The sequence below is a fragment of the Pempheris klunzingeri genome, chromosome 3 (assembly GCF_042242105.1).
Source record: "Pempheris klunzingeri isolate RE-2024b chromosome 3, fPemKlu1.hap1, whole genome shotgun sequence".
NCBI classification, from domain to species: domain Eukaryota; kingdom Metazoa; phylum Chordata; class Actinopteri; order Acropomatiformes; family Pempheridae; genus Pempheris; species Pempheris klunzingeri.
Window position 1 is genome coordinate 14,999,169 of NC_092014.1, and position 22,140 is coordinate 15,021,308.

Consider the following 22,140-nt stretch of genomic DNA (forward strand, 5'->3'; position numbering starts at 1 on the left):
GCGTTCTGTTAAGAGTATTGCCAGGTAAAGCTTGAGATATTCTCAGACCAAACATTGTAAAATGTGGAGTCATGGTAAGACTTGTTTCACCTTTATACAACATATTTTCCTCTGCGACATTGTGCAATATTTCTCATGGTTAAACACACAAGAGCCAGGTAGTGTATCACAGCGCTACTTGATCCAGCCTGGACACTTAGTCAGTACACGGAAACTGCTAATGTACTGTCAAATGTTCTCTCTCTCTCTCTCTCTTGCTTCAAACCTCCTTCTCCATCTTCTGCAACAGTGCTCCATCTCTCTCTCTCCCTCCGTCCCTCCGTCTGTTAGCTGAGCTCTCCAATGACTTTGGTTTCAGATGCTATTTCTATCTATTTTTGTGTGTAAGGGAGGGGGAGCTTTACCCTGACGGCCCCGCTGTTTATCAGATCAGCAGGCAACTCATCTCCCTTTGCACTCAGTTGTTCCTAAGCTACTGTTCTTTGCAGTGATTAATCTATGAAATACGTAGTGCGGTATTTTCAAGCAGACGGGCAGTTACAACAACGATAAAGACGGAACATGCAGGCAAGTTTGGATGAGACAAGAGTGAAAACACACACTGACACACACCCTGTTTTGATGCACGCATACGTGTGGTGTGCGGTGTGTGAGTGTGTGCGCGCGCACTTGGTGGGGCATTAAGTAGGTATCAGGTTGTGTTTCCATCTGCTCCAGAGAGGGCTCTGATAGTCCTATTATTTAATCTGCTGGTCATTCTAGACGCCAGGCAAGAGCCGTTTAGCCAGACATAATTGAATGCTTCAGTGTGAGAGATCACCTTGGCCGCCTGTATGGACCGTGGTGCCAAGGCTGCACACTCAGGCAACGTTAGGCAAAGACTCAAAATAAGTACCTGTTATTTCTGCAGCACAGGTTTTATGTATGTATAAAAATTCAAAAAAAAGTTCAAAATATTTATTGAAACCAGTCAACTCATATCTTACACACACATTTCTTATTGAAAAAATGAAATGCTTATATAAAAAAATGAATATTCTAAACACAAAAGTTTGTCTACAACACTTGAAACTAATTCTGCTTAATTACCTCACTTTTAAAAAGAACTGACAATAACTTGAAACAAAGCAGTTCACTCATGAGATTTTGCTTCACGTGTCTTCGAAACAAGTGAGGATCAGTTGACTATTTTTGACAAAGGTAAGATTTACAGACAAAATGGACTTAAGGACAATAAGATATATTCACTTCATGCGTAATTATGTGAGCTTTACAAACAAAATCATCTATCCAGGTCATGTAATGTGAAATATTCAGTACAATATTATATTTAAAACATTTGATTATCATCTATTTTAATCTATTATTAGTTATGTTTGGAATCTGTGACAAACTCAAACTGCAGCAGGTCTTTTATTTGATTGAAAAAGTTGTATTTTCAACATTGTGTATTTTTTCCTGTGCGCAGTGCCTGTCCTCTACTTATTCAGTATTATGTCTCATCTCATTGTACTATTACTTTGTACTATTTTTTTTTTCAAACAACAACTGAGTTTTCACTGGCTTAGCTGTCTTCTGTTAAGGTTTTCCATCTTGACATACAGCAAAAATCAAAGATGAAAAAAAAAAAATCAAATCAAATTTGAATGCCTCTTGTGACAAGAAAATAATTTCATATTTTGCTTTTTTCAAAAAACAGACACAGAAGTTGCCTTTTAGCTTTGCCTTTGCACAAACCCTCTAAGCTGGAATGTTGCGTGAAATAAACATCAAGGACAAACAGACGCCTCCACCGTGAACCCTTATGCATTCATCATGCAGTGCGCTGTAACCTAGATTTGGGGGAAAACTATGCACATGTTGGGATGTTTTGCAACCACGTCCCATGAATGTCTCACTCCAGTGAGTACGACCTCCCAGTGTGTTATCTGAAAGCCAAAGGTCATATCACCATCTGTCATCACTGAAGCCCTTCCTGGCCCTTTCTCATCCTTCCTCCCTCAGACTTTCCCAGTCATCATAACTTCCCATATTAACTTAAATTACTGGCATTCATTCTGGATTCCAACTGCATGTTGCTGTTGGTAAGTATGAAAAACGTCAGGCTTTTCACAACCTAATTTAAGACCACAAGCAAACATGCATCAAGATCTTAAAATTGGATTACATTAACAGCTTTAAAGTAAAAGACTGGAACATGTCGCTGACATTCACATTAAGTGGATGAATAATGTTACTGAAGACGCAACGCAGTATATGTTGAGAAGTTGTGCCACAGACGTAAGAGGTCAGAGACATTTTTAATACATAGATACAAAAACAAAACGGGTTACTTACTATATGGGACGCACTCATATTGGACTTCCAAGTATTTATATGTGCCAGGGCAGGGGTCAGGGAAGACGTCTGGGCCAGCCACCACTGCACACTGGGTACGGTTGTTACATCTACAGGGGGGAGAGGCAAATGTGTTAGTCCAGAAGCACAGATAAATGCTCACTTTCACCCACTGAAAGATACACGCATGTCTGTGTGATGCAAAATACTATAGCTAATACTAATACTGCTATAATACAGCACTAGGATCCTGACACGTTTGAGATGTTATTGCCACTTACACATTTACCACATTCACCCTGACGCTCAAGAGGCATCTGAGTTTAAGGACCCTTTAGAATGAAAAAAGGGCAGATATGTCCTTACTGGTACACCTGAAGTAAACATCACGTTAATGAATCATTGTGTTCACTCATACACAAGGTGGTTCGCAATGGCTGCTTAAGAGCTGTTGTGCAATACCACTTCTAGTGTATATATATATATATATATATATATGAGTGTGTGTGCGTGTGTGTAGCACTGAGAACAATAACCTATGGCTTTAAGAGCATTTTGCCCTAGACTCTAGATAATTAATTTCAATTATCAGGGGGACCCTCGCCTCTGACACGAAAAAAGTAAGTATTTCTCACTATTATTACATTACAGGTTATGTAAAGCAGCTCACCATCTACATTCACTATGCGCTTTTGAGGGTTTGTGTTTGCATGCACGAAGTGTTGTGGCTATAAAAATGTATATATGACATTTATGTGTAAGTGTTTATAATTAAACATGCCGAGGCCAGTCCTCACAACCAAAGATGATTTGTTGGGGGATAGTTGGAGCCCATATATTATCATGATGGATGCATGTAATAACACAAAATGCTACCCCACACTGACATACCACTTTATCTCAATGGCACTTCCTGGTTCAAATAAATTATTGAAATAGCGTGAATGAAGACTATCATGTGCAAGACTAAGAACAAGGAATGCATGAGGAGAAAATGCCCATTTTGAGAAGGGCGAAGAGTGATTTCTCTTCTCATCTGAATATTTTCTTTCAATTAGTACAACTGTTCCGCCTTTCCCTCTCTCCCTCTCTGTGCACCTGTCAAACAGGTGACATTTACATTAAAAAAGATTCAGATTCTCCCACTGAGATATTTTTAATGAGCATGCCAAACCCCTCAAGTCTCTTTTCTTACAGTATCATTCAACAATTTGAATAATGAAATATGCATGAGAGCTAATTTCATTTTAGTTTAGATATTCACATATAACAAAGAGAGCTAATGTATGTACGTATATTGGTGTCTACTGCTGACCAATGTGTCTGTGGTCAAGTGAGGGGTTACTGGAGTTTCAAAGGTTTAAAACTCTGTGTGTTGCAATGTCTGTCATATTCTAATAACAATACCCTCCAGTCTTCTCTCCTCTCTCCTTCCCTTCTTTTCTCTCGCCTCTGTGCTTTTTAATTTCTTGCCCCGGTGCCTTCATCATCGGTCACCTGTCATCAGTGCAAGTTGTGGACTGGGGGGGACATAAACTGACACACCGCCACAGCTTTGCTCACAACACCCACCAATGGGCGATGACTGACTGGCCCACAATAGAAAATCACAGCGCTAAAATCCCAATTTAATGACCTCAAATACTGGCTTGTGCAAAAAAAAAATCATCCAATAGTTATGATGTCATCACACTTGGAGATGAAAACCCGCGATTTGAGCTACCTGTTTCACTCAAAACTTTGTGCTCAAGAGTGCTGCCACAGGTGTGAGTGTGGGATTAATTATTTCCACACACAAACTCTAAGGAGAAAAAAACCTGAACACTGTTAAGACCAAGAAACCTCAGGAGCTTATAGAAATGTCTCATCCCTGAAGAGGAAGAGGGAAAAAATCCAACTGACACCAATAGATGCTAGCGAACTAGGCAGTGAAACCACATGACATCAAAAAGTCATTGCACAAAGCCAACAGAATGCATAAGTAACAGGAATATAATACATTAAAAAAGCCCCGATGCAGGGAACAGGCAGAGTAGAAGAAAGAGGAGATGCACACGTGTTTGTGGAGAGCAAAAGGGGAGAAATTTAGGTTTTGCACTAGTGTGTGTGTGCATTTATTTCTACTTTATGATACTGCAAAAAAGGCTAAATTCTTGGGACTTTCACGGCTGAGTCATAAAGCACTGAAGGTTATTGACTAGTATTTTAAATAGAGGGTATAGAATAAAGACGTGGCTTAATCTCTAGAATGCTCCATCTCTCCGCTATCACTCCTTCCTCTGGTCTATTTTTGTCAGGACTAACTTTCTTTTTCTTTTCCCCACACTCTCTAAGCTCAGATAATAAACTAATTTCTTTCTCAGCTTTTGTCTTCATCCTTCCCACCAAGGAATTATTCCTCTCCGTTCCTCCTTCTTTGTCTCTCATTCTGACTGTCTGTTTTTTTCCCGTCTGTTTATCTGTCTTAAACCCACTTAGCTGCAGTTTCCGAAGTCACACCCAGATATATGTGGTAGGCCTCTTATTGCCGGCTCTGTCCTCTCTCCCTCCTTAATATCTTTCTCATTCCTGCCTCCCTCAGGGCGTCATCTCCAGCCTCCCTCTGTTTCTCCCTCGATCCCTCCATCCTCAGTAAAGCCAATGCTGACGTCACCGTTCTGTCTGAGCCAGTAGTCTGAGTCACATCCAAAAAAGACTCCCTTATGTCCCCAGTACCTCCATCTCCCCTTTTTCTTCTCTGTTACTCTCATTCCATCTTTGCCAATGTGTTTATCCAGCAGCCTAACAAAACATAAAAACGTTAGCAATAATTCACAATTCAGTCCTCTATGCATTCTGACCCATGATGAATGTAGATGCAGAACATACCTCACCACCTTTGTGACATATTGCTTTTTTTTTTTTACATTCTTTCAAACATAGAAATAGCTCAGTATTTTTCGTGTGTGTTTTTCTTGGTGTTGGCAGAAAAGCTCCTTTTTTTAATTAGCATGACCACATCAAAACAAGGCAGTGGCCTGGATACCGCCTTGCCTGCTGGCTTTCTTCCCTGCAACGTGCAACACACACACACTCGCAAACACACAAACAAACTATTCACTAACAAAGCCGAGCTGTGGCAGGCAGGAAAAGAGAAAGCTGCGATGCTGCAGTGGGTGCTGCTGTTGTTATTGTCTCTGATGTTTTTCACTTTGTTTGGCAGACCTCCCTTCACTCCTTCTCTGTCTCTCTGTCTCTATCTCTCATATAAACATAACTGACTGACTGATGATTTGATGAGGCTGATGCTGGCTAATGGAGTGTGTGTGTGTGTGTGTGTGTGTGTGTGTGTGTGTGTGTGTGTGTGTGTGTGTGCCGGCACATGCGTGTGTCTGCGAGCAGATATGAAACGGAATAAATATTTGTGACTGTGTGTCTGAGTGCATGCATGTCTGCCTGCATGTGTGTATGTGCTCAAGTGCAGATGTGTTGAGGAACTATATAATTACAGAGCAAGAGAGCTGGGAACTAATCCTCATGAGTTGAAAGAGGTGTCTGAGAGTGAGTGACGCACAAAGCCTCAGCTCAGTCTTCTGGAATCAACATTCGAATATAGTCAAAGCACTATGCAACGCTGTCTGAGTCATCTGCAACACTGTGTGAACATGCTTAACACATACAAGCTTTCTTGATGTCTGAATACGCACACAAACACATACACACAGAGCAAAACTAGGAAGTTATCCACATAAACAAACATTCAAGGCCGATAACAGTATATCCAGTATATCAACAATTGAGAACAGAACTGGAGCTTTATGTACATTGAGACATTATACACATATACAAATATTCTAGATCAACGGCAGGACATTAACATACGGCTGCAGAGACCTGAACTAAATAAGCATATTAACAGTGTTCAATGATAACTTTTATGTTGATACATATTAAACTACTGTATCGTATGCGGTTCAATATCTTGCACAAGGTGACTTTCACATAAGGACAGGAGGTGTCTGGGATCAAACTACTGACTCTCCGATTAAGAAGCAACTTGCCCCATCCGAGCTACAACCAATATATCCCATCCTCAGGATAGTGTCATGTGATGCCACTGAACCAACCCGGTGACAACATTGGAAATTCGACCATGAAATGCAATTGAAAGCTCTACAGAGAGCTAATTAGTGGACCTTAAGTGAAGTCATGCTAAATATTCCTTTATAAGCCACAGATCTTATTTTTGAGAGAGTTAGTGTTTATCTTCATGAGTAATTTGGCAAACGTTTAGCCCGTGAAGGTCCAGGGCTCATGGAAAATGGTGTTTGTCAGAGCCTGCTGAAGAATCAGATAAGCAATACCTTTTCAAAAACCTTATCTAAACATATGAAGCGAGCCACTGACATACTGTTGAGAAGGGCTCAGTTCAAAGGCTGGATTTTTAGTTATTAGTGTTGTTACGAATGGCAGTGGGATTTTTTTTCTTACTTCTAGAACCGAACCTTGAAGTTTTCTTTGGCTCTCTAAATTTTATGAAAGATAATTAATGGTAATGACAGTCTGAGCATTTGTGTCCTGATTAAAGATTATTACAACAAAACGCTATAAAAATACACATGTTGTGGTCTGAAAATTCCAGCTATATTTATCAAAGAACAAACACAGGCTGCTTCCAAATCTCTAAAGTATAGATAAGAGTGATTTGGACACAGTCTAAATATTTTCATTTTTCTATTTCTAAAAAAAAATATTTTTTTATATATTGGACAAATCTAAATATTCAGGAACTGAGCTTACAATGCCTGAACCGCCCGCTAGCATCTTTTGGCCTCTCTTTTCGCACCAGTGGGAACATTGATGGTTCAGAATACTGAGAAATCTCTTGGTAGGGAACTAACAGTGCACGTAATGTCACCATTTTATTTTACTCAGCTGGTTCATCCTCGCTGCGAGGTAACTTGCGGAAAACAAACTGGAAAAACATTTCCTGTTTTGGACAGTTGGACCCGTACATGCTCCCAGAATAGGGGTGACTGTGGGGATGGTTGGGAAAGAGAAACACAGGCTGAATTTAATTGAAACAAAAATTGGAAGAGTAGAAAATGAATGTTGATGTCAAACTGCATGCTGATATTCAGTTGTGTGCAAGCCAAATGTAATGTAATGTGATTGTGATCACGTCTTTGCCTTTTCTTTAATGAAGAATCCATTTTGTTAATTCTCAATGCTGTCGCAAATTTAGTGATTTTAGTAATTACTTTTTTTGTAAATAACATAAATCCCATATTTCCCCTTCTGTTTACTGTCATTCAATTTCGCCACAGTTTGATGGAAAATTAAAAATACATTACAAATACACATTTGCCACCATTTAGGTCTACAAACAATAAGATTTAACAAAACATGTCATGGATTATTACTACATAATACCACTATATAGTACACTGTATCAGTACTCCAAATTATACCTAAAAATAGAATGGATACAGTATTGTAGAAGGCCTAAAGCTAGCCTAAGCTTCTAATACATTCTGGGAAGAAATTAAAATCCTCAAACTTGGAGAAAAGGCAGAGGGAGTCGAGCAGTTGGAAAAATGTAAAATAAAAGACAGTTTGTGAAAATAACAAGAGGAATGGGGACAGATGATTTCACAGGGCTCTTTATATCCTGCGGGAGTTCAGGAAACCCATTTGACAGCAGACAGAGCATAGTTACTGTATCTCGCTACAGGATAAAAAGCTGTTAGGCTGGCCACACACTCTCCCTCCCTCCCTCTCTCTCACATACACACACACACACAAACAACACATATGAGATTCTGCTGCTACTGGCCTCATTTCTGGTTTATTAGCTCCCTGATGTGGTTATACACACATATACAGTGGGGCTGTTTGGAGATGGACAAATAGAGTGGTAGGAATGGATGTGGAAGAGGACGCATAAAAATGGAGGATGTGGGCGGATGCAGAGGAACTGGGATGTAGTAAGTAATTGAAGAGTGATGCACGGACTGTGATTGACAGAGGTAAGCGAATAGGGAGCAAAAGACAGGTGTCTGTATGTGTGTTTGTGTGAGTAAGAGTGTGCATACTGTATGTCTACCATAGGGTATACCGAAGCAGATGCATCGCATCCTTTGCCAGCACCACCACACTTACAAAGAAATGACAGATCCGTCTCTCTCCGTCTCCCACATACATACAATACACCCAAACACACACATATACATACACACAAACACTGACACACTCCTCTGCTGTCCCTGAATGCATTTCTGTCAGCTCTCGAACAGCCTGTCAGACAAGCCACAGGTAAAATAATGTTGTTTTCCCTACTGGGAAAAAGCTTTGAAATGTGTTACATTATTAATATGTGGCTGGAGGATGTCATTCTCCCACTTTCCTCCCATTCTTTCTGAGCATGTCAAGCATCATTATTGACATACAGATGTGTATACCAATGTACTGGCTATGCTATGTGTCAATTATGGAGCATCTGTCAAACAAACTGCACCTCCCTGTTCACAATTCTCATGAATATCCTTCGGAAACTTGGACATTTTGAATCCAGCAAATTGCAGGGGCATCACCTGCTTGCACCGACACATTTTTGTGAACGGATTGTTTTAAAAGTTACATGCATTTCTGCAGCCTGCATAATGGCTGTGATATTTTAAGACAATATATGAATGTCAAATATGTGGGGATATGAAATTGGTATACATTTTAAACTGGATATTGAAACTTGGTATGTGATGTATTTTAATTCAACCTTTAAAATAGATTAATTTTCATGGTAATAATAAATCATATTTGAATAATATTTTTTCATTTTTATGTTTTTTTTTTTAAATATGCTAACACGATGGCCTCTCTCTTCCTTGCAGGCCCATGACCAAGGACAGTTTTTGAGCTCCACCATCTCTCCTTTCCTCCCCTCTCCTCTCCCGCTGGTAACCATGGCAACTTTCACGTCGTCCGATTCCAGGACACACTCAGGGAGTCTTCCTCCTGATTCCACCTAGCAACATTCCTGTGCTGTGTTCCTCTCTGCGTTACATCTGTGTGAGCGTGTGTGCATTTCTCTCTTTCACTCTCTTTCTTCACAGTTTAATCCAAGACCACCTGCTTGCACAAACTCCAAATCCTCCTAAAAGCTAAAAGACGAGTAGCATTTCAGACAGCTGGGCTGTCTCTCTTAGTTGGTGAAAAGCAGAGGAGCGTGCAAGACACCATCGCCGCCAAGACGACAGAGCCACGCCACACTGAGACACTGTCTTATAGGATTTAGTCATCCTCCTGTCATTATGCACAAAAAATGCATGCTGTTGTGTGTATGTATATATGTATGTATGTGCATGTGCAGGGGAAGGAGGGCTGCTCCTTGTGTCCTGGTCTGGTTTTGCACTTCAATGTCAATGTCAGTGTATCAAGTCAGTTTGGAAGTCAGTCAATGTCTACATGCCAGCCTGTCTGAGGCACTGACTCACATGCATAGTCTCTAGATGTGTCAGGCATTGTGTGTGTGTATGTGGAAGAGAGAGAGACAGAGAGAAAGAGAGAGAGTGTGTCGTGTCTAGACCACTCTCAAACCATTCTCAGGCAGCCATGTAGCTTAGGTGCTTGGTGAAGCATGGTAACTAAGGTTAGCAGAGCTGTGGCGACAGGAGAAAAGGGTCAGACAGTGTCAGGCTTTGACATGTGGAAATACAGAGGTACTGGGAGAGCGGCACAGCTTTCAGACGGGGTGAATGCATATTGGTACGTGAGTGGGTGGATAGAGAACGCAGCTATGTGTAAGGGACACTAATGTTATGTGTTGATGAGATTACAAAGGAATATTTGTGTTTCAGGACTGACTGTCTGCCAGAATATGTCCATCTTTAAGTGTATCTGCGCTGCAAATTCTCTCTAGATATATGCATCTATCTTTGTATGTGTGTGTGCACATATGCATGCATGTGTGTGGGCCCTAATTACCGCACTGAGCAAGGGTGACAGTTGGGCCCTCAGGGTGCCGCAGGGCATCTCCTGTAACCGTGGTGACTATATGAGGGTGGCAGCACATGTACGCACACACATATACACACACACACACACACACGCAAACACACACACATTAAGTAGGACATTTCCAGATATGACCTCATTCAGCAGGAAGCAGGATAGTTAATGGAGGGAGGAGAGAAGAAGAGTGAATAGATTAAGGCAAAAAAAAAAAACTTAGAGATAGATATAACAAGATATAATTGTAAATATCCCAGTGAGTCCATCCCTGCAAGACAACACACATGTATACACACTCAGAACACCCAGTAGTCACAGTGCACAGCTCAGTGCAAAACTTAAGTTTAGCAGATAATATTGTTTTGTACTTAGAGTCACTGGGTTGGAATAATGATCAAAGATGTTGTGTAAAGTTTAGACCAATTATTTATCGGTGTCTCTGTCATTATCTGTTCAGCATTTCTCTTCTTCTTCTCCTCCTGTGTTTGCAGAGATGGATGGGAAGACAGATGAAATGCAGGTACTCCAAAAAGTGCCAGACTGTATGGCATAGTTCACTGGTTACACAGTCCTGGGCTGCACCACATGGCTAGCACTAGATTGCAGTCTATGATTCAAGTGGTTTTCTATAATTCACAGAGTCAAAGGAAAAGAACTTCAGAGGTTTCTTTACAGTCTCCCGCGTGAATGGTTCAAACGTGCGGGTGCACACTCGCTAACACACATACAAAAGCATACAACTATAGATGGATACATTCGCACACACTGGCACGTACACACAAATGTCTTCACACACTAGCACACTAGCCTGGTGCTTTGAAGGCTGAGACTCAGTTCTAAAGAGACAGGCTGCCACAAGAAGTTGACCAAGCTTGGGAACTGATGAGAAACTCTCTCACTTTCTCTTTGAGTGTGTGCTTGTGGATGTGCGTAAGAGAGTGTGTGAGCATGCATGCATGAACAAGTAAGCATGTTCATGAATGCATGCATGTGTATTCATCGGTGTGTGTGCACACAGTGCTGGTGCATGGTTGTGTGGTTACTGCCATTGTGCACATAGGTTCCCTGGGGCCATTGAAGGCTGGGGTTTGATCTAGAGACTTGGGATGTTTCTCTGACCTTCAACCCTTGTGCATTTGGTCAAGATGGAGCCAAAATGTAGAAAACATACGATTGAATAGAGGCGACACGTTGAACCCCATAAGCCCCTGCACTTCAGCCTCAGCCCCACCTTTCTCATGAGCTGGGAATGAAAGTGAATGGAAAAACAGGAAAAGGCGATGAAAACTAAAACAGATGGTGAGTAAGAAAGGAAAAGTGACAGTGAGGGTGAGAAGTAGGGGGCGAGAAGCAATTTGAGGAACGAGAAGAGGGAAGAAAATAACTGGAAATGGAGTGACAAAAATGGAAATATCAAGAGAGTGACAGAGAGGAGAATAATAGATGAAGCATGTTGTTATTTAATACTTCCAAAAGTAAAGGAGAGAAGCGCAGCAGAGAAGGGGGGGGGGGGACAACTCTCTACCCCTGTCTTTCTTGTTGAAGTGGTTTCCCTTTGTGTTGAGGGACTACTTCAAGATGGGTACTGCAGGAAAAGAGAGTGAAGGGAGAGAAAAAAGAGAGGGAGAAGGGCAAACAAGGTGACAAGGTGGGAGAGGCAGTACAGAGGTGTCAAGGGAAAGTCTGTTTGAAGTCAAGAAGTAATTTTCTAACATGGTAGCTGTGGCAGAGGTAGCAAAACAGAGTTTGTGTGCCTGTGCGCACTGACTACACATTCTTCAGTGTCCACACTTGCAGCCTCAAGTGCCTGAATGCATGTGTGTGAGATTGAGAGGGAGAATAAGAGAGAGTGCGCTGAAAGGTACTCGGTCCATGAAGCACTCAAGTATCAGTAAGGGACAAGGAGTGCATTGTGAAGCATCTCTGTGGAAGCCATCAAGTCACTTTTATGTCAATACATCGCTATAACTTGCAGGCATTCCACCATTTTGGCTTGCAGGTCGCTCGCTGTGCAGAATTGAACAACCCAAACCTTCAAATGCCTCTGTTGTCCTGATATAACTCTCCCCAGTGACACGTTAATGTACACTCAGCTGAACCACACCCTAGCTATAGCCAACACCGCTGCTTACATAATGGTAAATACAATGAAATTGATCCTCAATTTTGAGAAACCAAATATAGAGTGCAGTGGAGAAGATCTGTGCCAATGGTGTGACCCCAATAAAACAATAAGTATTCGTACATTTTCTTAATTAAATAATAAATGTATAATCTAAATAAATTTGAAGTAAGCTGCAACAGGCCTTAAAACAAAGAATATTCAGTAGCCATTTGGAAATAGAGGCTTTTCAGTTCAAAACGCGATAAAACGGAGTGAGTCATTGAACAGAGGCCAGTATATCGCTAAAACAGATTAAGCGTAACTTTCATGGCCACGGCTTTGTTTCCCCTTCAACCCAGTGTATCCCAATGGGGAGATAATCTGGGAAATGCAGCGATATCAGGTCCTCTCTAGGTTGCCTGAGAAGCCTTGTGAGACCCTCTGGAGATATGAGGCTTTGATATCAAGACCAATTATGTGGTATAGGCGCACATACACACACAAACATGCGCGCACACCCATACACACACACTCACTGGCCTTGGAGAGTGGTAGAGAGGAAAACAAAGAGAGAATGTGATACTGAGGAAACACTGGGCAGGCGGAACATGCTCTGATTTTATCAGCCAGTTGAGCTGGGCTTGAAAACCAGAGACGATACAGACATAGAGGGAACGACAGAGGGGAAACCAGACAGGCTAAAACAGACTGAAGAAGAGGGGTGTGTGAGTATGGGAAAGAGCTAAAAGCACACATAAGCACACACAAACCCAACGCAGTGTGTGCAAAAATCCCAATACAGCCTTCAAAATGCATTAACAAGCGAATGAACACTGGCATTAGAAATGTGGATGAACACGTATTCAAAGATTCACTGTGTGCATTTATGTGCAACGCTGGTGCTCTTGAAACACACCACACACTGTGTGCACGGGCATATCTGTGCTTCATTCGTGTTTGTGCGCATACAGTATTGTGTGCACGTAAACACACAAAGGCTCACTCTCAGCCTCTTTCATCACACACACCCACTGAAAATATATGTGATAAACAGTTGTTTCCGGTCTGAGTCACCTCCATAGAGGATCCCTCAAGATTAAGTTTGGCCTCTGGCTCTGCTAATTGGAGCTTAAAGTCTGGTGTAGCCCCTGGGCAGTGTATGCTGTGTGTGGCACATGCAGTGTGTATCTGTGTGTGTGTGTGTGTGTGTGCGCGCATGTGTATAAATTATGGATGGCAAGGGCTGTAGGAGAGTGGCCACACAAGCTGCAGCTGCTAGAGCGAGTGGAGAGACCAAGCCAGGCCAAAGCAATCGCAATCAGAGCACCACCACATGACACAGACAGGTGGTTTGATAGAGAGACAGAGAGAGAAAGATGACAACAATATTGAGACAGAAAAAAGATGAGAGAGAAGCTAATGGGACAGCAGGAAAGAGCACTCAAAGTCAGAGTAACACATGATCTGAAAAATTGAGATACTAATGGTGACATTAATGAATTATTTATATCCAGACATTCTCATTACACAGAGCATTCTTTTCCCCTCACTGCTATTTTTATTCTGCTATTATTTTCCAGTTAGTTCACCATCATCATACCTGCCCAGTAGAAAAAGCTGATTCTGTCGGGTGTAGAGATCGCGTGATATTAAAGACAATACGATTAACTAAAAGCCAAAAGACCACTTCCCCATAATTATAGCTGGTACCTGTAAAACTTAACTGCTTTGTCAACCGAGTAAGTGTTAGCAAAATGTTAATCAAAAACAAAATGACTCAAGCAGTAAGTAAAACAGCACACTGTCTCCGGTTATTAAAAGTACAATCTGTAATTTGGAACAATAGTGACCGCTGTGCAGAATTAAGTGAGAGAGGAGGAGGAATGACGTTAACTTTGGCAGCATCACATAGAATTACAACATTTTGCAGCCAAAATATAAGAAAGCATTTTTTTTTTCCAGGAGAGGTGATAGGTGGAAGAAATTAGAATTAAAATTTAGCATCAGCAATTTATTGATTTCTCTCTCTATTTTATATCTAAAACTGCTGTTATCTACACCCTTAAAATCAAATTTGCATTGTATCAAGCTCTTGCTTAGGCCACTGAGACTCATTTAGCCACTTTTTAATGATGGTTGGGAGTTAATGCATAGTTGGCCAATAAAACTATGAAGCCTAACCAGCCTGTGAAGTGTCATGCTTAATTTGTGAGATCCATATCTTAATGGCTTTGTTGGCATTTCGCAACAGTAAAGTGCACATTTCAGGGATTGCTAGATGACTGAAGAAAATTAAAACTAAGCATGTATTGTAACCCTCGTGCAATGATAAACTGCTAATTCTTTGGAGCACTGCTCAAGGCTTCAGTTGCTGTGCTCCTAACAGCACAGTCAGGAGAGGAGGCGATCACACTGGCCAACAGTAGGGGAAGTGTTACCTGAGTAATTTCCATTGTCTGATAAGGTCCTGCACTTGTACGACATTGTACTGCATGTACAGGAGCAGCAGAACTGCATAGGGTGGGGCTCACAGCACAGGCTGCACTGCTTTGCACACGTTCCCCATCACCTTCCTCCTTTTATCCGTTACACTACATCTGACAGGTGTGCTGCATAATCTTTATGCTGTTGTTGTTTGCCGTCAACTTTGTGAAAGTGGGTTAACGTGTGAGTAATGCAGAACTTGACACTGATACTTCACCAGGATGAATACTGAATGAATAGTTGACGCTGCACACCTACTATAGCTTGGATATCTGGGACTAAGAGATGTTTGTCTCTTCTGCTGTACAATTAAGTAAAACAAGTGTCTGGCTGGCCTGTCATGGCTGTACTATGTGGCAAACCTAATCAATAAAGTAATACACAGAATTATTTTCACTGTGGATGTCCAATTTGTTCTACAGTCCTCTCCAAATGGGAAACTGAAGGTAAAATCATGACAACAACGGTTCTGTGGAAGCATCGGACAAATGGCAGCACTGGGTTTCACCCTCTTACATGCACTTGCACTTTACACATCACTCACACAAACACATATAATGTACACTGACCTGAGCGACATGATCTTGTATGCATCAGGCAGGTAGCATCGTGTGTTCTCCATCTGGGCGGGGTCTGAGTCGCAGATCTTGTCATCTGTGCGGCCGTAGTTGGCGCTCTCAATCATGATGACATCCGTGCCAGGGCAGCGCAGCTCGATGGGGTAGGACTCACAAGACAGCTCCCTGCGCACCACTGCCATGGGGATAGGGGCACGGCCATAGGCTGGACACACAGAAAAACAAACAATTGATACAAAGATTATGTTAAATGTAATGATAACTGTCTCTCCTAACTACTGGAAGACTGGAATATTAGACTTATTTGTAGGGCTGTCTTTAAAAATGTGTGCACTGGAGGCATAAATTGTACAAGCACAGATTGTGTTCAACTCAAACTGCATTTGTACCCTTGTCATACAGACTAATTATCCACACTATCTGAAAACAATAGCATCACTGAAGATTTTAATAAAGGCATGTCCACTGTCGCAAGTGAACTAACTTGGTAATTACAGTTTTGCAGTTAGCAGTTTTAGACATCACTCTAGATAGAGAGTAATTGGCTGGCAATTTCAACAGGCATTTAGTGCTGCAGATATTATTCAAAAATGGCAATGCCTAATTATTCTCAGAAGTTGCAAATTTGATGCATAAATCCACTCTTACTGTACTGAAATAGGAAGCATGTCATTAATTCCAATGAGATTGAAACTACTGATCTGTCCCAGATCTTTTTTACTGCTGTTGCTTTACTTCCTTCTTCCTTGATGGTTTAATGAGAAGAAGTGATGAAGCCACTTTAATGATGAAACATCTGCAAGACCAAACAGCAATCAAGTTGCCACTGGCTAATTAGGTCTAGATGTTCTATAAGTTAAATGTCTGGCAATCTTAACAGAGGGAACCACATTTTGTGGTGCAGAGAGGCATGGCATTTGATGGGGCATGTGCTCTTCATAGTCTCATCAAATCCCAACACAGCACGTGCTGCACCCAAAACGCACAAGAAAATAAATGAATAGAAAATATGCAAAAACGCTTCAGGACAATATGAGCTTGCAGCTCTGCTTCCGCAATGCCTCAAGCACAGGTGAAACAAATTTCATTAAGGATTGCTCGGTTCCATTAAGAGCCCCGGGAAACCATGACACTGAGCCAGCATGCAAAATACCAGGACCCTGAAACTAGCTCATAAATGGAATGCAGGCATTTCTAATGTTATCATTTACACCAGTGCTTTTCCTGCAGTGTCAAAATGTCTGTTGTGAAAAGGAACCATCAGGACTATAATGTGGCAATACACATTCTTTGTTTTTTATTTTATTTATATTATATAGGTTATGTCTAAGTATATATATTACTGGCATTAAATTGTATTAATAATTGTATTATTAAGTTTTTGTTGTAGTAAAAGTGTGATATAGCTCATGCTTAATTATGTGTTTATTAACTCGCCATATGTATTGTCTTGTGATTAGCGTAGGGTGCTGTGATATTGATGGTGTGGGGCTGGATGTTCCCAGGGATTTTGGTTGTTGTGGTGTAGCTTGGATGTTGTTATTCTCTGTTCTTGACAGCAGTGATCCCTGGGTGCATCAGCTATCATCCCTTGATAGATAGGTTATCAGCTGAGGTGTTCACTTGTGTTGTTCGGTTTTGTAATCACACAGCCCTAATGCAACTCCAATGTAGATTTTATTTTAGACAGCTTCGTATTGTGTGTCACATGCTGTCAAGGCCTTCAAAATCATTTCTTAAAAGCACATGCACACATACGCATGTGCAAACACACGTGCATGTACAAACACACACACACAATGAACAGACACCTACAATTCAAACACAGACCTACAACATCCCTGAAAAGCGAGGCATAACACCACCTTCCTTGCTCTCCCTGTCACAATAACCATAGCAACCCTGCCCTCCCTCCCATGGCTCTCTCATTGGCTGGAGGAGCGTCATGGTTACACGAATGCAGCAAAGAATCTGAATGAGCTCAATGACACTCTGCCCGGGCTCTACTTAATACTGCCCTTCACCACTTCACATACACACACACACACGCATACATACATACGTGCATACAAATGCTCTGAGTGATGACATGTAGGGGCAGAAATTCATAGTCAGTGTAGCCAATCTGTGTGGTGCTGGTACCCGAGGGCACTACACTGATAATGGCAGGAGCTAGCTTAGAGATAAGACTGATATATAAGTGACATTTACTGAAAATGTCCTCTTCAATGAACACAGCCACGTATGTCACCGTAGGCTGTGATTAGACCTTAAGCACACATTCAGATAGGGTGTGTGTCTCAGTAGCGGCTGCGGATTTGAAGGACTTTGTGAGGCTTTTTTCTGTGTGTGTGAGAAGGGAGCGCTTAGGGCACTGGGTCATTATTGTGTTAATATGAGTGTTAGTTTATTAGGTTTTCAATGGTTGCATCATGTCCGCCTTCGTGAGCATGAATGTAAATTTTGAGGAGAGGGTTTTGAAGCGTGAGAGGATCAATACATAGTATTGTAAGGCAGCTGTCTAGACTGGCTTTGGATCAGATGTCTTACAGTGTTGCCTTACAGGCTCCCCGCTGGGCATAAAGAGAGCATTATGACGCAAACACACACACCCACACACCCAATTCAAATAAGGGGTCTATCTGTATTCCAATTAAAAGCCAGTCTGCCTTCATAAGCAGCGATAAATTACTCTAACTTGCACACACCGTCCTGTCTCGTCTGTCACTTTTCAATTTATCTATTCAACTGCCTCACCTATAAAACTGCACTTGTTTAACCTGCCACCAAAGGACTGACTCTGCACACAGTGTATTTCTGTCATTTCGAAACAAGCAAGTGCAATCACACAGCACCTCTTCATACACATGACACGCACATACGGTAGGATATGCGCCAACATTTAGCTCTCTGTCTTTGCACGTATGCAGTAATGTGTGAGCTAGCAAGCACATGTTAATGTGTCTGTCATTAGTTGTGTAAGTGGTGACAGAACCTTGGCAGCCACAGACAGTACAGACAATCTTATTCAGACACTCTCATTGCCTCAGGGGGCTGAAACAAAAGGATATCGATTTTTACATTTGGGCCAAGAACAAGAGAGTGGCGAAAGAGGTGGATAGATGGAAAGAAGGAGAAGGACAGGGTGAGTGGGAAAAGGAGAGAGATTTAAAAGGTGATCTCTCACTTGAACTGTCAAAGCATTTGGCCAGTCTTGCTGTCTAAAATGTGGGTCTTCAGAGTTAGAGCAAAAAACAAGACATATTCTAAGTGCAAAAGATATTTTAAGAATAAGACTTGAAATATTTGGCTTTTCTTCCTGTCAAGAAATCTTATGGAAACAACAAAACCAACAATAAAATGATCCTAAAATCAAGTATTGCCTGTGTAGTCAAAGCCTTATGTTATATTGTTTTCCAAAAACTGTTTATGTCCAGTATATTAAAATCACTGCTCACCAAATAAAGGCTTGCAGGAGGGGTTGCAGCCGACACTTAATGTATGATAGGAAAAACAATCAGTACTCTCCAGTCAAGCGCAATTCTTATTTTTACACTCTCTTCCTTTTGATCTATTGAACAAGGTTCTTGACTATACAGCACGTATTGAGGACTATTATTTTGTTGGATGTTGTCTTTTTATGATATTTACTGACAGGAAAATATAGAATAACAACAACCTTACCTTTAATGCTGTGAAATGTCCCTGTATCTGCCACAGTTTGTTTGAAGTAGCATTTTTTCAGCACCAATATGATCAACAAGTCTCACATTATATCACGTTAAACAACGTTCCAGAAATATACTCTAAACCCCTCAACAAAAAAAAAATCTCTGATTTATATTCAAAAATCCATGCTTTCGTATTCTCTTTTATTTGTCTTCACATAACCCTGAAATAATGACAAGCCACGGCTCGGTGGAAAAGATGGGTGTGCTTGCTGCTGTGTGTCCTCAAGCTAAACTGTCTTTGTTTCAACTAATCCTTGCTAAGTATAAACAGCATGATTTGCATATGTCGACTTATTCTTTAGACACTGATACAAATACCTTTGACTGAAACTCATCTCTTGGTGTTAAAGCAAAGCTCCTGGTGTTTGTGTGTCTAAGTGGCTGCCTATGAGCACTTCCCGTGTGTGCTTGTAACAAAGATCTGTGTCCAAGTCGGTATACAGCATTTCATCGTTTAAAGTAAATCATCTGTGCACATGCATGTCAGCAGGCATGTGAACAAGTATATGCTTGACTCTGTGTGTGTGTGTGTGTGTGTGTGTGTGTCTGCACTCGCGTCGGTTTTTCCTCACAACAGTGTGATTGACAGCAGCCATTAATAGGATTAAGTCCAAGTGGGCCAGAGCTCCCTCTAGGAGTCTTCAAAGCCCACCGTCACTGGGGAGAGGAGGAAACATACAGACAACCTACTGGGGCTGCATCTGCACTGCATGTGTGTGCACTGTGTAAATGTGTGTGTGAGGGGGAACGTGGAGGAGTGAGGGAAAGATGTTAACGTGCACCGCAATAAGACTGAGGATATGTGTTAATGAACAAGTGAGTTAAGTGTTTCCTTGGTTTTGCAGCTGTGTTTCGAGCAAGTGCTTGGATGTGTGCGGGTTGATAAGGAGTCAGAGCTGTACAGTCACGGCTTCAGTTTGTAGTTGTGAGCCTATATAAAGTAAATATGAACGTGTGGGACCAAACTGTGGAAACATGCCTGGTAATGTGTGCAGATTTATGTTCATAACCAGGAAAATAGAGACGCCTCTGATGAAATGCCATTCGGTCTGCAACTTATACCATCTCCTCTTGTAAAATGTGTTGCTAATGACATTAACAATGTCTCTGTTCTATTTCAATATCCCAGTAAGCTATGACAGTGTGACTGACAATGGGCCAGCATGCACAATACCAGGACACTGAAACCAAAGCTGCTAAATGGAATTCGGGTATCATTCATTGTACTATTTACACCTGTGTTTTTCCTACGGTGACAGATCCAAAAAAACGTCCATGAAAAGTGGGGTGAAATACAGTACGTATGTGCATTCCACTGTCCAGGATGTACATGTGTATTCAGTCCTGTTCTGTGTGTGGTCTTGTATCTTACCAATGGTGATGGGAGCGAACAAGGTTGAGACGAAGAGCAGGCATCGGATCCACATGGCGTCTGAGGTTGACCTGGAAGTAGATATGGAGGTACTTCCTGCTGAGCCCAGACGGACTTGTGGTGAGCTGTTTTTGTCACAGCTCAGTGTTCCTGACACCATACAGGCCTGCAAATTAACACATAGAGATGATTTGTTCAATTGCATGCCATATCTAAACAAGTTCTCTATGTAATGGACATATCTGTATAAGGCACATACAGTGTATACACCATTAAACATATCTATACTCTCTGTATAACACACAGATTGTATTTATCCCCGTCAGCTGCTGATGCAAGTACCATGAACAACCATTGTCAACCATAATCTAATTATTATATCTGCTAATAAACTGTGAATTTTCACAATTTTGAAAAGTCACAAGCACATATTCATTAACAGTTTACCAAGAATTTACAACAAAGAAGCAACATCAACAATCTCTAAAATTGCCTCTGTAAAGGTTAGGTCTCTTTCAAACAGCAATCAGCTTCCTGATCATTACTGACAAACAGCTTATATAACAAACAGTTATCGCACTTTATTTATAAAGTTTATGCAGCGAAGGAAAAGATTCCCCTGACATCATATTTTCTCTGTTCATTTATGGCAGATTGATGCTTTAACAAATAGCACTTTACAAAGGTCAATGCAGCTTCCTGTAGACATATGTCACAGTAGACTAGACAGTAATCAATAATTATTTTTAATGATGCTGAAAGAAATATGCATGGAAAGCATGGAATGATAAGGAAGCATAGTTTGTTATAGTTTGATTGTCATCAAAAACCCTATAGTAACTCTAGCCTGACACAATATTTTTAACTCTCTAGAATATGAAGTATATGCAGATTATCAGGAAAAGTAAAGCAGGAAGGAAATTTTTTTGTCAATTTAGAACGGCAGTGGTAGTGAATAGAGCCTTCAAATAGAGAAGATATAGAGATGATGAAAAGTTAAATGAGATAAGATTGAGAAACATCATCCAATACAGTTGTGAGTGAAAATGAAATGATACTGAACATGGCACACTAACAAAAACGTGTACAAATGCATATTTCACAAGACAACAGGCCATAATCCACGAGCAACAAAACCTATGAAGCAAATGCAAGACTAGATGTGAAATATTCTGCTTAGTAGACAAAAATAGCAAAACACAATACAATGGTGCGTAAAGTTTGCACAATAATGCTGTTGTCTGTACTAAGATTCACTTCACTTGGTATTCCACATCAGCATCAAAGTGTGAAATATATTGATGTTCCAATCTAATTGTTCATTTCATGGTCTATCAGTGATAAACAATTAATAAGAGGATGGTCTCTGAGATTAGTTACAGCAGTGACAGACTGGTAAGCATCCGTTCTCCTCCTTTTATCTAAACTGATTAAGCTGACCAGTGTTGTTCAGTCACTTGCTCACACACCAACTCGCTCAACCGACAGCTAACTCAATCACTTTGTTTCTGCACTCCCGGATTCACTTTTTAATCATGAAAAATT

At 41.0% G+C, this 22,140-nt stretch overlaps 1 protein-coding gene across 1 annotated transcript in view; it reads right to left on the reverse strand.

Moving 5' to 3' along the window:
* The window catches only part of adgrl3.1 (adhesion G protein-coupled receptor L3.1), a 93,323-nt gene that overhangs the window by 57,694 nt on the left and 13,489 nt on the right, over positions 1-22,140 (reverse strand). The window contains exons 2-4 of the mRNA XM_070854726.1: positions 20,596-20,761; positions 15,484-15,697; positions 2,338-2,447 (exon numbers count right to left, since the gene is read on the reverse strand). Of these exons, the coding sequence (XP_070710827.1) occupies positions 2,338-2,447; positions 15,484-15,697; positions 20,596-20,755 (484 nt within the window). The 5' untranslated portion in view covers positions 20,756-20,761. The remainder of the gene's footprint in view (positions 1-2,337; positions 2,448-15,483; positions 15,698-20,595; positions 20,762-22,140) is intronic.